Source organism: Nematostella vectensis, chromosome 2 (assembly GCF_932526225.1).
Source record: "Nematostella vectensis chromosome 2, jaNemVect1.1, whole genome shotgun sequence".
NCBI lineage: Eukaryota > Metazoa > Cnidaria > Anthozoa > Actiniaria > Edwardsiidae > Nematostella > Nematostella vectensis.
In genome coordinates, this window is record NC_064035.1 from 5,773,401 (window position 1) to 5,790,238 (window position 16,838).

General features: G+C 41.7%; 1 protein-coding gene across 2 annotated transcripts in view; it reads left to right on the forward strand.

Annotated features, from left to right (window-relative positions):
- The window catches only part of LOC5517841 (tensin), a 35,005-nt gene that overhangs the window by 5,148 nt on the left and 13,019 nt on the right, over nt 1–16,838 (forward strand). For both annotated transcript variants that reach the window (XM_001637795.3, XM_032362430.2), the window contains exons 9-20: nt 578–633; nt 1,179–1,245; nt 1,327–1,391; nt 2,109–2,192; nt 2,464–2,517; nt 2,604–2,662; nt 2,736–2,796; nt 3,067–3,139; nt 3,516–3,645; nt 3,747–3,812; nt 4,212–4,358; nt 16,750–16,836. In XM_001637795.3, coding sequence (XP_001637845.3) covers nt 578–633; nt 1,179–1,245; nt 1,327–1,391; nt 2,109–2,192; nt 2,464–2,517; nt 2,604–2,662; nt 2,736–2,796; nt 3,067–3,139; nt 3,516–3,645; nt 3,747–3,812; nt 4,212–4,358; nt 16,750–16,836 — 949 coding nt within the window. The remainder of the gene's footprint in view (nt 1–577; nt 634–1,178; nt 1,246–1,326; nt 1,392–2,108; nt 2,193–2,463; nt 2,518–2,603; nt 2,663–2,735; nt 2,797–3,066; nt 3,140–3,515; nt 3,646–3,746; nt 3,813–4,211; nt 4,359–16,749; nt 16,837–16,838) is intronic.

Below are 16,838 nucleotides of genomic sequence, written 5' to 3' on the forward strand. Positions count from 1 at the left end.
TCTGTTATCCTCATGTTTATCCTTGTTATAGGATCTGTCCCACTAAGGCCGAACAATAACCCTGATTAGTTTGTAGTACAATTCTACATATCTATCAACCTCGCTTTAGGAAAAATCTGGAAAAATACTGAGAATGTATCAGAAGTACCAAGGTAGCTTATGCGGGAGAATACAGTAAATGTATGGATATTTTCAAGAAAATTAGGCTTGAGAAAGGTTCGAAATCTTGAGACTCCTGCCTAATGCGGGAGAGTTGACAGCTATGATTCTAATCTTGTTTGCAGTTACTTTTTCCAGTATTCGAATCACCTGTGTCTGCAAAGGTGTAGATTTTCTAAATAAAATCAGCTTAAGATGTGTATTTTGGTTGCCATAAATTCAAGCTTATTAACCTTGTACTGCATTAAAAGGAATCATAATAATAAAAATCACAAATATTCCTTTGGTAAATAAAACCAATTCAACAGTATAAGAGACACCAACAACAAATGGTTAATTTTTATCTTGCTAAATTATATTTTCAAATGTAAACAATTACAAGTAGTGGAAGTTCGACATGGTCTTATTTGATTGACAGGTCCTCGACTTTGGCTGGCCAGATCACCTTGCTCCGCCCCTAGAAAGACTCTGTAGGTAATGTAATTGAACTATTTGTTTAATGATATTAATGATGTACATTTACACCCAACTCTCTATCAGAATCATCAACAAGTAACAAGTAAATTGTTTGAGCCTTGCAAGCAGTGTGGATCTTTTGCTGCCAAGGAAACGTATGCAAAAAATGACATACTTAATCATCCTCTTAGGTGCATGCCCCTATCAATTTCTTTTGCTGCATTTTATTTTTATCAAAGTGGCCAAAGAATGGAAGAGCTGGGTCCCAAGCAAGGGCACAACGTAATACGGGAAAAGGGGTGGCAAAACAGTCCAAAAAGTAGAATTCGCAAAATCTTATCTGCTCAAAATGAGCACCCCCCACTTTCAAAGTTGCTAAAGTGGGGGCTAGCCCTGCCCCTCCCTGTCTGCTCCCCTGCATTGTCATTGAGCCGAACACCTCCTCCCCTCCCTCAGGGAAAGCTGGGTCTGCTACTTTGGCATGACATGGTTTTTAATTAAACTTAAAAAAAAAGAGCTGTGCAGAACCTGTTGAAGAACTGTTCTTTGATTTTTACTTTCAGTATCATCAAATCTATTGACTCTTGGCTGAAGACAGATCCTCAGCATGTTGTGGTGGTTCACTGCAAGGTGACGTAGGCACTTATTGGAAGCCATCTTATAGAATCAGGTTCTAATTGGAAGCCGTCTTATAGATTCTTTGTGTTTCAGGGAGGGAAAGGCAGGACTGGAGTGGTTATCTCAGCGTATATGCATTTCAGCAAAATGTGCTCAAGGTATCTTGTTCCCAGTTGTTATTTAACAATTAGACTATGAGTGCAATTTTTCTATGAGTCAATAGATAGTCAATGAAGTGCGTAGCGCCGAGTTTGCAGCGCGCACAGATAAACACAAATTGAAAACTTTAGCTTCAAAACCCTGCAGTTACTTTTAGTGTCCTTGGGTAAGGATTGAAAATACATTTACTAGAAAAGATTGTGAACCAAATTTCTCGAATTTTGATCAAAGTTTTTTGTCTCTTTCGCTTCAAGTGGCTTTTTTACCTACTTTTTCGCTCCTCTGTATCTATGGCTCAATAGATAGTAAGTACGGGAGCCAATCAAATTGTGAGATTCGTGATAGTATGTGATTAGATTTATATACAATAGTACACACCCTTGGCTATGCTAACACTATAAGTCTTAATCCACCTCCCTTGACTCAGGGTCTAACAGTGAAGAATCTATTTGTTGAAGTTCTTGCTATGCACTAAATAACTCTTGATAGGCCTGTCAGAAACAGACTGAATCAGTATCAGAATCATCATATGGAATCTGAACAACCATACCACAAATGGTTCGATTTTCTCTATATATTTTCTGTGTTTATTTCTTTGTTGTGTTATTATTGCCCATGTCTCATAATAATATCATTCTAACTAAAGCTGCAGATATCTAATAAAAATAAATCGATTGGCACTGTTGTGCTCTTAATAATTGGGTTCCTGTTTACAGTCCTGAGGCAGCCCTGGACTGGTTTGCAATAAAACGTTTCTATGACGACAAGTTGGGTGGAGTAACACAGCCATCACAGAGAAGGTACAAATTCTTATGTACTGTTTTTTTTCCAGTTCTTCTTGTGTTATTTCATACTCAGAGGAGGTGGAGCCAGCTTTATTATAGCCAACACCAATAACTTTGAAGCAACCATCAAAAGCCCCCATCAAAAAAAGTCATGTAATTGAGAGATTGATCATCACTTATCGTGTTTCAGCTTACCAAGTAAATAATCAGCTGAGCATCCATACTTGGTTTATCTGCTGAATATCCATACTTGGTTTATCTATTGAGTATCCATACTTGGTTTCAGATATGTGCACTACTTTAGCGACTATTTGGAGGGAAAGATAAAGCTGTCATCTGAGTATGTACCTATCCCTAGACTTGTTGAATATTAACCTTGATTCTTGCTAAGACATGTCATAAGTTCCGAAATGTTTTGTTTTACAGACCCATGTTTCTTCACCACGTCATTGTCCATGGAATTCCTAACTTTGACAGCAAAGGAGGTTTGTTATAGTTGCTGTTGCAGTGTGTTTTAAAATATGTTTCTATTCATTGATAAACGTTTCTCATTTTCAGGCTGCAAACCGTTCCTTAGAGTTTATGATGGTTTGAAGCTGGTGTACACTTCTGGAGTCTTGTAAGTTTCATGCCACACCCAAAAGTGGTCCAAGTAACCATCTGTGTTCATGGAACATTTGAAATCCATTAACATGATAAACAAAATAGATATTTATTGAAATCATGTTTACTTTCCAAATGAACTTTTGGAATGGAAAAAGAATCTTTAAAAAGATAGCTGCGCATTCTATTAGCCAAAAGATTCATTTCAAACTGAGTTTTGGGGGCAGGAATATTTGTTAATCAACCGGAGATTGACAACTTAAGGTAAAAAATGCTTGGTTTTCAGTCTCGTAACACAGGACATGGAACGGGTCTGCATCACCATCGAGGGAGGGCTGATACTACACGGGGATGTCCTGGTAAGTATAACCACGCCTTTACGCCCCTTCCCCAGACCACTCAGCCCTTTATCAAGACAACGTAATAACATCCACGCCCCCCAGCACCCTGCAGCCTTTTATTGAGACATCGTAATAATAACGATAATCGAACCCCCTCCCACCCCATCGTAACAACATCCACACACACCCTTCCCCAGTCTCCTCAGTAAAAAATCCACGCTCCAGGCCACCGACCCTTTCCCAGTCCCCTCAGCTCTATCAAGACACGGTGATAAAATCCAGGCTACGATAAAATCAGGACGTGGCGCCTGTAAAAATCAGTGTGAACATGAGCGTGCGTAACATCCGTATTAGAACCCCTATACTACATTTACGAGTTCCTGTTTTCGTTTAGATCAAGTGCTATCACAAGAACACCCTGTCCTCTGTCCGCGATATTATCTTCCGCTGTCAGTTTCATACCGGCGCCATCAAAGACTGTGTGTTGGTGCTTGATAAGACTGATCTTGACGAAGCCCATAGAGGTAATCTACCATTTGACCCCCTTCCCCCTCACCCCCTGTTATCTCTGTACTTCTGTTATCCCCTGAAATCGACTCGAATTCTTTTCGTTTTGCTCTTTTAGATAAGCGCTTCCCTGACAACTGTAAAGTAGAATTCGTGTTCTCTGCCACAGGAAGTTTTGTTGCAGGTACGTAAACGAAAAGAATGGTTATGGGCAATCCATTTCAATCCCCTTTGTATGCTATCCATCCGTTCTAAGAAATCAAATATCAATGTCTCAGAAACATTTTTCTTGCAACCAACATGAATATTGTTGCTATGCAAAATTTTGAAGCTAGTGAATTCATTATCGAATTATGACATTTGTGCATGTCATGTGCATGTCTGAAATGCTGGAGTTGTTCAACTTCCCCGAAACTAGCCGAGATGGAAAGATGCACAGTTCATAAGTTGAAAAATGTGTAATAGCTTCCTTCTTTTGTAAAACCGGGCGCTGCTTTTTAACAGGCTGGGAGGTGGTGGGAGCACCTTGAAATTCTGCCAACCAGTTGTCAGTCGTAGCTTTAGCTATTCGTTTGCTTCACAGAAATCAAGGACGACGTCCGTCTACAGTCGATCATCCGCCATTCGCTACAACCGGTGGAGAACCCGGACACCGTTCTCATGTACACGTCTAAGGAAGAATGCATGGAAGACGAGTGGCCTTCAGAGGGCTTGGACGACACCTTACCAGGTAGCGCTTCAAGTAAATAGTAACGTAACTTTCTATAGAATGGCATGATTATTGTGTCACGAGATGGCTCTAACAAGGCGTCAAACAAATATTCAAGTGGCCATTTACTAGCGTGACTGCTTGTGTCACGACATTAGGAGGGGTTCCGGTCCCACCAATAGCACGTTACCGACTCTCCAGTTTTGCTTATATCACATGCTTCGAATTCTGTTCGACTTACTCGCCGCTTACAAGAGGGTTAAAGGGTGTGGTCGCAATGGGTACATGTCTTGCGGTAGTGTTCGTGACACTGGGACCTGAAGAATGAACTCACCTTCTTTTCACACTATCGACGCCTCGTCTCAGCTCTGCGTTTGTAACTGTGGCTCCTTACACGATGCTTTTTTCTAATCGTTTGATGTCTGTACTTACTTGTCCCGTTATGTTGTCAGTCTTTGTGTGTCGCATTTGTGATAAATCAGTTTAAACATTTAACCATCATTAAGCGTCATTTTGACCTTGTTAAATTTGTAAAAGACTTTGTTGCAGAGCAAACAACAAACAGTTAGTTGATGGTGTGGATGCTTCTGTCTATACCTGTTTAATAAGCATCATTTTTAACACGTTATGTTGGTAAAGTCACGATTAAAATATAATTCCATTCCATCTTGTTTCATAACCATTTAGATTGCATAAAACCTTAAACCCTTTAATTCTCTTGTAATCGGCGTGATACACCCCTCTGTACCAGACCCAGACCCGACAAGAGACACGTGTCGCCCACTCATCCCAAAGGTCGATCATAGAAATGGCATTGCCCAGGAGTCAGGTTCGAAAAGTGCTCATACTGCATGTCCTGATATAGTTGACAGTTTTGGGAATATTATTTGTCGGGGTCTGTCGCAGAAGTGGTGTAGAGTGATGTTAACGTATGTAGAGGCAATGACACATCCGTCTTGCTTCGGAATGCTATCTTTGGCTGGGAGTTGTTTCCTTTTTTTGCATTTTTGTTCTAGAAGATCCAAATATTTCTATGCAAGGCACAAAAGTACAATTGAACGATGCGTTAGTGTCATACGTTTCATCTATCTCCAATATACGCTTCTGCACTGAGTGATATGTGGACAGATACCTTAAAGAAATTCTGCAACAAAAGTCAATAAGGGTACGAACGGTATTACCAGAAATAACACAATTTGCTTCTTTGAATATTTGGTTTGGCACAGCTTCGATCGCTTGGCTGCCTTAAAGAAGAATGAGATGCTTGAAAACAGCATAATAACAGAATATATTGTCTTGCCTTGCAATACTATGGCGCAGTTTTCTTTCGAGTTATTCAGGAGACAGCAAAAATTCTAGAAAAAAAGCAAGATACCTCAATGATGTCGCAAATCTTACTTCGCTAGTCAGGAGGCAGTTGAAATTTCTATTTTTTTTTTTGCATGACTCGGTCCTCATAACAATGTGTTCTGCATGTTAGACTGTCACCGCCCGCACCGCCCAAATCCGACCCCTGGTCGCACACGGCAACACGTTAACGACCTTCTTTAGCTGTCCATATACCCTCAGACAAGCGCTGCCCATCTTAAAATCGGATAAAATGTTTGACACTCATTTTTTATAAATTTGTTGTTGAAAGATTCGAGGGCTTTATAATCTTAAATAACATTTTAGCCATAAGAGAGTCACATAGTTCTGTGTCATGAATTTGCTAGATGTTATAATGAAGCACTCATCCCAAGGATTGAACTATTTGACCCTCTTGAATGATTCTTTATTTATGAAATGCTACATAAATAAATCTTAAATGCGTATTTTATTATTATTTAAAATTTTTATACTTCATGGACACCTTGAATTAAATATCGAAAAAATAATGATTATTTATGTAATTGTTTTGAAATTTTGTAAAGGAAAATAAACATCGATGTTGTACTGTTTCTGTTTGTGGCCTGTTCCTCTTAACCTCTTGGCCTTTCTTGGTTTCCATCCCGTCTTTCTCGTGACCACCGCTGTAGATTTTACCATGAATATTCTAGAAAAGTTTCTCACAGTTTTGTCATGATGCTGGACTTGCCGCAAGTCTGAGCACCCTGGGGAGAATTCTCTAAAGCGAGCGAAGCGAGTTTTTGTGTGTCTACGAACTAAGCTCCCTGAATATGAATTGTAGTTAATAACGAAGAAAGACTATGCAAGTATGTGTTCATGCAAACATGTCTATGATGCATTGGGAGATTGTATTACCACCACGTGTCACCAGAATGCAATGCGAGATTTTACTAGTAACTATGTTTGGGACAGTTCCTTTTTAGGACATTGCATACCTCGGGTTTTTTTTCCCTATAAGCCCAGGGTACTTCAAGAAATTTAACTAGTGCTCCGTGTAAGGACTAGACAATCTAACGGAATATCAAGTGCATGCTGGTATGTCGCGAGCAGGCTATTTTTGCTTTCAATCCACTCTCTTATTTTAGCTTGTTTTCTATAATACAATGCGAATATATGGGTTTTTATGTCCATTTTTTGATGGATAGGGCTTCTTTGGCAACATCCGACTGCCCATGTGTTTTCGGGGCGTTTCTCGTGCTTGTTGTTGTTTCATGTAAGGCTCATGTCAGCCTCGCCTTTATTATTGTTTTCATTTAATATTGTAAGGCACAAAATGTGCTACACTCTCGAAATAACCATTCAAAAAACAAAGTCTGATACTTTATTTATCAAATTCAATCGAAAATATCGCACTGGCATCCTCAAATCAGCCGATGGACATGTATGCTTTTTGACACTTGGTTCTTTGCTAGGATGACAAAATGGCGGCTGACGGAGGTTGTTAAAACACGTTGAATAATAGTAACTAGTATTTACTAGTAACTAGTATTTACGCCTGCTTTGCGGGTCAGTCGTTTGTTTAATTTTGCGATGTGAAACTCTCTTACTCTTGATAAGATGGAGAGCACCCACAAAGAACATGTCTGCAGCTTCTCCACAACAAGCACTGTGATAGGCCATAACGGTCACGCGCGAAACTTGCCGCGGCCACGCGCGAGACTTGCCGCGGCCACGCGTGAGACTCGCCGCGGCCACGCGTGAGTTTTGCAATGGCCACCGTTTGAGACTTACTTCGCGATGGTCTCATGTTATCTTGCCACGGTCACGCGTGAGATATGACACGCACACGCGTGAGACTTGCCTCGCCACGATCTCATATTGTCCTGTCACGATCTCATGTTGTTCTTCCACGGTTCTGTGCGATTTCTTTGTGTGATGACCTGTTACGGTCTTGCGTGAGTTGTTTGCGTGACAGTCAACAGTGGCTTCGCGTGATGGTGATGTGTGATTGCGTTACAAGTGATTCACATGTGCGCACATAAGACATGATTTTCTAGTTCGCGTAAAAGCGTCAGCGCGCAAATGATGTTTGCTCTCTCAATGCGGCGTCGGCGAGACTGGTGTTTCCTGTGTGCGATATTGTACCCGAACTGAGACCGAATCGTACGAGACTCTTATTAATTTACGAAACAAACTTGTTACCAACTCACTGTTGACGCTGTGACTACAAATTTGGCATGTGGCGCTGGCCGAATGTGTTCGTTTTCCCAGACCCCGAACCTCAAGGTTTGTCAGTCTTTACCCATTTCGTACATAACTCTGTGTTAGATATTGCTAGCCCTGTGCGTATGCATTTGGTAAGCGGGTAGCACTCCTCGCGTCTTTATCTCTGCATGATCTTGCATAGCGGCGTGGCTACACTACTGTCCCTGTGTAAATTCTCTGAGTTTACTCAAGTCGTTTGTTTTATTTGATCAATATCTTTGAATACGCAGTTTGTTTTCCGCATTAGCGCACCTTGTGGTCGGTGTTGCAGGAAGTTTCGGGACTTGCAATAATCCTCATCATGGTACGAAAGTCAGTTTCCTAAGTTAGTTAGAGAAGCCATTCGTGACTCTAATCGGGCATTTGCAAGTCAATCACAATCCTAAGTCTTACTCCAAGCGAATATAAGTAATGGTACCCAAACACAGGATTAGGTATACGATTTTTGCGCACGAAAGAGTATGTTTATTAGTAGTTATAGAATTTGCAGATAACATTGGCCCTGAGGCATTTGTGAGTACTGATCAAGGATTCCATCAACTTTATCACCAGTCAAAACAAGTTACAGACATAACCGTCTCTCCAGTCTGTGTGACGATAGATATCCTTCCCTGAGCCCAATATCTACACTAAAAACACGCCATGAGCCCATGTTGCGCTTCGTGTTTGGGAATAGAATGGTGAAGAAATCACGTTTTTCGCTTTATTGAACACTGTTTATCTGTACAGGTGGCCGGTTGTTCGTGTCGAATCGCCATAATTCCGCTATCTTTTCTTATTTCTCGCTTCTTATCTTTTTAATTATTAACATAGTCTCTGGGTCTAGTTAACCAAGTTATGGGAACCGATAAGAGTACGTCTAGATAATTCTTTTACTCATTTTTATAGACAGGGATGCTGCACCTTTTGTATTCAATCGCTTGTTTTTTTTTTTTTTTTTTTTTTATAAATGGCGAAAACAATCATCCAATCTTGTTAATCTGCGAGTGTTTCCTTTGTATGTTCCCCGTTTCCTGTTAGTTGGCAGACTCTAGCCGTTGAATTGCTTCCTGTGTTTGCCTACTCTGTACAGCCTGACTCTCCCATGCTCCGTCTCCCGTTTTTTCCTCCCGCGTGACATCTCATTTACGAGTAATTCTAATCATCTAGAGTTGCCGTCTTTCTCTAGCCCGTGGACCCCACAGCTACCACTTTGTTGTTTTAATAACCTTGGTCTTGGGGTGCTCCAGCGGAGGTATTGGCTGCAGTAGTGTTGTTTACCCGCGTCACTACACGCTTGAACTGCTTGCATAGTCAAGCTCCCCGCAAACCCGTGTGTGGCCTTGATCGCACCACTAGCCCCCCTTGCGAGCCCCTTACTTTCCGGCGCATTCCTCGTTTTCTTATTTAATTTGCTGTGCACTCGAGTGCGACGTGTATTCATCGAGAGCCTGAGCCTTGTTATAGCTGATTTTCACGTGGAGTTAGTACAAGTACTTGTTAACTTCTCTGCGCACCCGACGCTTTGCCATTTAAACTCAGCTGGAAAGAGTTTCTTGTTCCTAAACTTGTTGAGAATTCTTGACGAACTCTTCCTTCGTGCTCTTGGGAAATAATTACTAGCGGTAAGAGATAACTGTTTTACTTTAAATAGTTTGGGAAAGTTGTGGTAAGTTTTGTAACTTGTTGTTAGTGTGAAGAACATGCCATGGAAGAACGATGAGTGTAAAGTGCTGTTTTGATTGTATCGGCGTTAATATCAAATAATAACCTAGAAACTTCATGTACATGTGTACATGGGCGAGGGAGGGGGCCATAGATATATTCTGTGCACCTTCTTTTAGCGGCGAACAGATGAACAGCAATGCGAATTAGATCAACCCTGAAGTTCTCTTACACGTTTTAAAGTAAGTACGATGTTTTCAATAGGAAACATTCAGTTATCTCACACATATAGTCGACTATCTTTTTGTGGCTAAGTTCAATTTCGCTCGCTTTCTGGTATCTAGTGGTAGCGTGTTCAACTTATTGTAGTATTGACTTTTCCCGTATTGCCTCTGGGCGAAATATCTGTATTTCACAGCATGATTCTGGAATACCCAGATTACACGAAAACACCATTATTTCGAGAGACAGTACACGACGTAGAATGACCTATATACTTCTTCTATCCTGAAATCGCACCTAAATGTTCCTTTTTTAAAATTACAAATGTTTGTTTTTCTCGAGATGCAAATGCTCCATGGATCTCCTAATGCTAAATAGCCCCAGACAGATGCAAACAAAGGCTCAACACGTCACTATTAGTGCAGCGTGGAATTCGCATTTCTCTTTAAGAATTCAAACAAGTTCTCTTGAGTCACTCATCTGTCTTTGTCAAGGAACTACTTGGAAGCTATGAGAAATGACACCTCGCAAGCACCTCAGAATCTATTAATAACCGGCCGAGGCATGCTGACTCGCTTCGCTAGTGATTAGTTTACTCTAACTGCTGGCCAAACCCCCGTGTGAGCTATTGAGGTATTACACTCTGCTTCGATGCTCTGTGATTATGATCTTTGCATAAGCTCATCGCCATTTCCGTCTTAAGGAGCCATGGATTTCTATGGCTAGCTGTGTGGCTTGGAGTTGTGATAGAGTGTTCTCGAGATGTGCTTGGCAAAGCTGTTTGGTTGGGGCTCGCTTTATCGTGATTTTTATTTCTGCTCTTTCTCTTGCAATACCCCGTATCCCATACTCTTATCATAGCGATCGACCCAATGCTAATCATTGTATAATCAGTATGAGAGGCTGTTGACACAAAACCTTGTCAGGTGTTGTTACTCCACTCATCGGTGGATAAACAATCATTTAAATGCAAATAAAACAAGGACAGATTTGTCATCACGAACGCTAGCGAGTGTGACATACAAAGCGGGACTTCCCATGGTCGTGCTTCATTTAATACTTACATCAAAATGGTTATCTTTAAAAAGAGAGAACGATTTCTTCATTGCACAGTTCTTCAGGATGGCACTTTAATTTTCATTCTTGGCCGTGAAGCCTAGGTTTAGTGTCATGACATGCCCAACTTCCGCCGGAAGTATTCCTTACTTTGTCTCGCTGTTTTGTTGTTGACCTGATGTTTTTCTTCGTCTTATCCGGCGGCTCGTCATTGCTATGTGTTTGTTTGTACAACTAACGCGACGCGTCCAGATGACTGACCCGCTAACTCCTCTGATCCTTTCTGTTATTGTCGACGGAGAAAACGCGGGATTTTTTTTCATTGGTTCTGCCCGCCGTTTTCTGTCTTTGAATGATGCTCGTGTGTTTGTTTTCTGCGTGGAATGCAAACTCTCGCATCGCTAGCATTCATCGAGTTCCATTGCCCTTTTTAAGCCGTGCTCAGCCGTGTGTTACGACTCACTTGCTTTGTTTGGTAAGTTTTTCAGTTGGTCGTTGGTGCGTGAAGGATATATCGAGTAGACTCTGCAAGCTGGTCCTTGGTCTTGTGTTGATCAGATGGTGGTGGCACTGACAGAATGTGCCCGACCATGGACCGGGCATTCCCAGTGTACCGGCCATACAGACAGGCTGCCCGTCAGCCTTTGCGACCCCGAGGTAACACCACTGTCATTTTATATCGAACTTTCCACGCTTGTACCAGTCTACTCACATACTTACCATAATCTTACCCTCATCTGAGAGTACTTTTGTACTTCCCACGACCTACCTAGTAATCAAACTAGTGACCGAATTGTAAGGATAAGCTTACATACGTGTACGACGCGTACGACGCATTTATTTGCGAACTTATGGGTGTTGTGTGTCAATAATGTCTGGCAGATGGTAGAGCAGACAATTGTCATAGTGGCTTGCTATCTCGGTGATCCCGCATATGGTAGTATCTCACGATGTAACCTGACTACTGACCATTAGTTCTAATCTCGAGAACTCTCTCACCTATATTACTATTTTATACTTCCCCCTTTCCCAGACGATCTTATACAATATGAATTTATTATACGATATTATTATTTCATGGAGTTTATTTCTAAATCGCATGTCATCCCCTCCCTCCCCCCCCTTCCCTTGACCGCGTTCGGTCTAGTTGCCGTTCCAGAATTTGCCACTACGGCACATCACTTAGAGATAATTTCATTTCGAGTCGCGTACATGGAAAAACATAGTTTTATTCATTGACGTGTGTACCTTCTTCTGGCAGAGTCTTAGCAGAGGGGGGGGGGGGGGGGGGGTGGCAATGGGGGCACGCCCCTCTCAAAAGTATTTTTTAAAGTTATTTTATTTCAGTCCAGAAGTGTTTTGTAGTAGGGAGGTACCCCTCTCCCTTAATAGTTGATTTTGCTATGCCACTATAGATTACTCTCGCTAAGTAGAATATAGTCGCTTTGATTGGCTGCCGTGCGTGCGCGCGTTTCTCTACGACTATTTTCATTTCTTCTCTTGTTTGTGATTGGCCTAGCAAAACGAGACTTCGGACCATTAGTACATTCACACAGGACCGAAGGAATGGATCTGTTTTACTTTTGCTTAGTCCGCTTCGTGCTCCTCTCCGTGATGTGCGTGTTACAGCGTGGAGCGTGAGTTCTTATCGTGTTTGCCGTGATGTGGAGGGATGGGGGAGTCGTGCAGACATCCGCATCCACGCGTACCCGGTAATGTTGAGTCGTGTTTGGTTTTTTTACCTTAAACTGAACCAACTACAAGCTGTGCTTCATTTCGGCTAATGTTAAATGTTTATCTCGTACTTTAAGTCATCGCAATGATATATTTCGTATGTTAATGACCAGTTGTTTACACTGATGCCTGGCTTAATGCTGAATCATTCGTTATTTATACAGTATCCTTTTTACCGATGCCTGAGTTGAATTATTCATAGCTTTTTGACTCAATGACTGTTTATATTTTATTTTGTTGTATCCCAGTTCACTTCATGTCTTGTTTTCTAATCGACTAATATTTGATAGTCCTATACATCGAAACTTTATACTTGAAAAAATTCTAGTCGCATATTCCTGACATTTCTGTACCGATCTCATTACCATAAGCCATTACAGTGCAAGAAGCTATTTAAACGCGATAACTAATTCCCATGACGTCAGCGACGCGATTTTAGGTTTTATCTCTTATCCGAGAGGACGGGTCACGCCAAAAGACGAGGAATTTCCTAATGTCAGAACACAGCATTGTTTTACTCTTATCATAGTCGTGCACTTTCTTTTCCGTTTTAAAAAAATGAAAATATCTGTGTTCGTTAAGCGGAAGCGGGGTGAGCTACTATTATCGGTGATAATTTGGCTTGTTAATATTTAATAAACCTTTTTCTGGTAAACCACGTGGAACTCCACATATATCCTGCATGTCGTCTTGCGGGCAACCGCTGGTAATTAAGAAAGCAGTCAAACTTTTACATAGCCGCGAGCGACACGCGCATCAGATAGCAAGGCGCTGATGGCTCAATACCGTCCCCTTGTGTTTGGACCATTGTGAAGACATTGTGGGGCAAGCGTCAGGGGTGGATCTAGTAGTGGGCCCAGGCCCCCTATTTTCAGATATTTGGCATAAAAATAACAAGAAATGTAAGGACATCTACGGAATAGGCAAAAAATCCGGCCGCCCCTTTCTTGGAACTCTTTCTTCGCCCCCTCCCCCTTTTCGTATTTTCTTGTTCCACCCCTGAGTGTTACAAATGGCTGAATGATTCTGTTGCTCGAAAAGACCGTTGTATATCGATGCAGATAAGAGTTTTTTTTCTGTTTGAATAAATGTCGCCTTTCTTATCTGAGTTTGGCTTTACAAAGCATATTCCATTTGAAAATATCCTCCACGTTTTTAAAAAGGCTTGTAATTGAGCTCTTAGAGACAACAGTTATATATTTTTTCTCTTGCCGTACTTAGCCTTCAGCACGTACGTCTATATTGCACAAGTCCTTGGCACGAGAATTTAAGAGATGCGGGCGTCATTAACTAGTTTTCACAACAGTCCACGGAAGTACTGCATTGCTTCTAAGGGGTCAAGAGCGTGACGGACTTGGCGGCGAACCTGTGGATGCACAAGAATCGTTCACACGAAGTGACGCGCACGAGGCATGGCGCGTCCACGCCTGTGAGAAATATCTGCGCATGAAATATCTTAACACGCGCGACGAACACGTGCGCAAGAATAGCATATGTTATAAAGTACGAGATATTTTTGAAGATGCGCTTCTGAGTGGTTTTGATGCCGATTCTAATGTTCTAAGATAAAGGAGAATCAATTTTAGGACTTACTTAAAGGCCCTTATTACAGGTACTAGTGCCCGTATATACGGGTACTATTAATAATAATAGTACTACTAATAATAATAGTACTAAGAATTGCTGTATACCCTATGTCCTGTCCAGATCCCCATAACCGTACACTAGCCCCTTTTCCAAAGTTCAAACACTGGTCTTATTGCAGATTTATGATAATCCAAGTCGTCTTTAATGAAGCTCTTTTTTTCCATCATTGCGATGTGTTTTATTGGCGTTTGTGTACGGATGCGTGTTATTTTGCTGCCGGATTCCTGCTATTTATAGCTCTAAGCATTTCGTCCATGGTTTTACTGGATCCTTCTACATTCTGCCTTCGCGCATTGTTTCATCCAGATCTGGCTCTGAGGGCCTGAGAAAACATCTTTATCTAAAGTCTGATATCCATCTTTCAGTTCGCCGTGAATTATGTGTTATAACCTACAGGTGGGCTCTTTCAGCAAGCAGTCCAACCTTTTTATAAATACTTTCGTGGTTCGGCGAAAACAACGCCAGCGGACTAAATACCGTATTTTACCGGCGATGCACGAGTATAGTAATCAAGAATGTTATTTGATTTATTGTTTATCAGAGATCTAGTATTAGTACAATGTTGCAATATAAAGGTATCCCATACGGGCAATAGATTCAGTAGATAAGTCCAATTTTTTTATCTTATCAGATGAACTAGTTGTGCAATAACTAATCGTCGTTATTGCGCGTATAAAATCGTTAGCACAGCGTTTATTGGAAAAACGAAAGTCTACGTTCTCCGTATATATATATATATATGTATTGTCATTTGTATTTCAATAGTGAGCATTTCATTGCGAATAGCTTTGGCGTGTATTAAGGCATTACGCGTGTGATTACGCGTGTAATTACGCTAGAAAAGATGGCTGTTTACGAGAAAGGCTGTGTAATTGTCACTGTTGTGTCTCTCTGAACCCCTACGAGGCCAGCCGGTCCGTGTCTAGGTCGCCCGAGTCAGTCTCCCGTGCTATGATCGCCGTCACTGCCTTAGGGAGCTCGCTTTCTTTACCCTCATGGTGTTGACTGTTCCTATCGGTGATGACCCCTCCCGATTATTTGTTCTCTCGAGCGAGCTATTGTCTCTCATTGGGCCATCTTAATTGGCATCACAAGTGCATTGATTCTACCGTAGATCCGGAATGCGTAACTAAGCTCGTGGCAAATCACTGTATTCTTATACACGCTCTTGTAGCCTTACAACATAAAGCAGAAGGCGACTGCGGTGGTACTCTCGGGTAAACAATAGACCGCAGTGGTAAGGAATCTGTTATCTTGGACCAAATCGCTAGAATCTCGAGTGAGCCAAGCTACGTATTTATCAGGTCAGTTTGAATGATCGTATTGTGCCAAGGAAATTCAATTTGGGAAGGCAAAAAGTGTGTTTGCGCGATTCTTGTGTGGCGCTTGTCGAGTTGCGTGTTTATAGCGCGGTAATAACTACCCTACACATGTCTTGGGAAATCAGGCATTCTTACTGTTGTGCTCGGGATTGTTCAAGGGTCGCCATCCCATCTCGCCTCGGCTCACAACTCAAGCTTATCTACAAAACAATAGGTACATGTACAACTTCCATTGTTTTTCCGCACCTCAGTTTCTGCAATCTCTGTCTTGCCGCACAAGCCACCAGTCGGTGAGTTCCTCTCGCTGTTAAATGGACCCGAGTCTTTCTTACTCACCACAGATCTTGGGCTATTTGCTCCATGCTTGGATCGGTGTTTAGATTTAGTTAATGAATGATTAAGCGATTTTAGAGATGCTTATAGCCTGTGTCGTGAATCTCAGTTATACAAAAATTCCAGGACTTTGGGGGTGCTGAAATAAGAGAACTCCCTAAACACTAACAGCTTTGGGATAGCTAGTGAGGTATTCAGATAGATATATTTTATTATTATGCGTGTTTTACGAATTTTACGCTTTTGATCATGGCGATCTATAGACTGTGGTTATTTCGTCGTGTTCTCGTTTAGCGGTCAGAACAGCTAATGGGCACATTGTGTGGCCGGGGATGTTTGTCAGAGCGAGCGAAAGTTTATAAGGTTGTGGACGTAATCGAGAACACTGCTACAAACTCGTAATCACTCAATACTTTGAACTCTAACGAGGGTCTGAACACAGCGGCTCAACGCGCCAGGCATTCCGACATTCGAGACGACCCCGTCCCCTCTCTACACTCGCTACGCTTGCACTATGAGCGAAGGACGAAAATATCACGAATTCCGCACATTCTGAGAACACGGTAACAATTGCGACTCCACTTCTGGACGCGAAAGTCGCATTTCTCGCGCACGTCGATGCGTTTGTGTTTTTCCGTAACGCTGGCAATGAAGCGTTGTGGTTATACTTTGTTCACACTTTAATCTGAGCGCGGAAATTTATTTGGGGAATGGCGGTCTACTTAGGACGAATGCGACATCCGTATGGGCTGAGGGAGTTCAATGTCGAAAGCAGTCGTACGTAGATCAACGAGTCGCTATCAAACTATCTGTTTGTCCCGCAGACAACATGACTAAATATATATGATGTTTTATTGCAGATCTTGAGAATCTGAATTCGACAGGAAAGCCTGACTTCACGACAAGAACGACAAGTAACACAAGATCTAGAAATCCCGCTGCCGGAGGT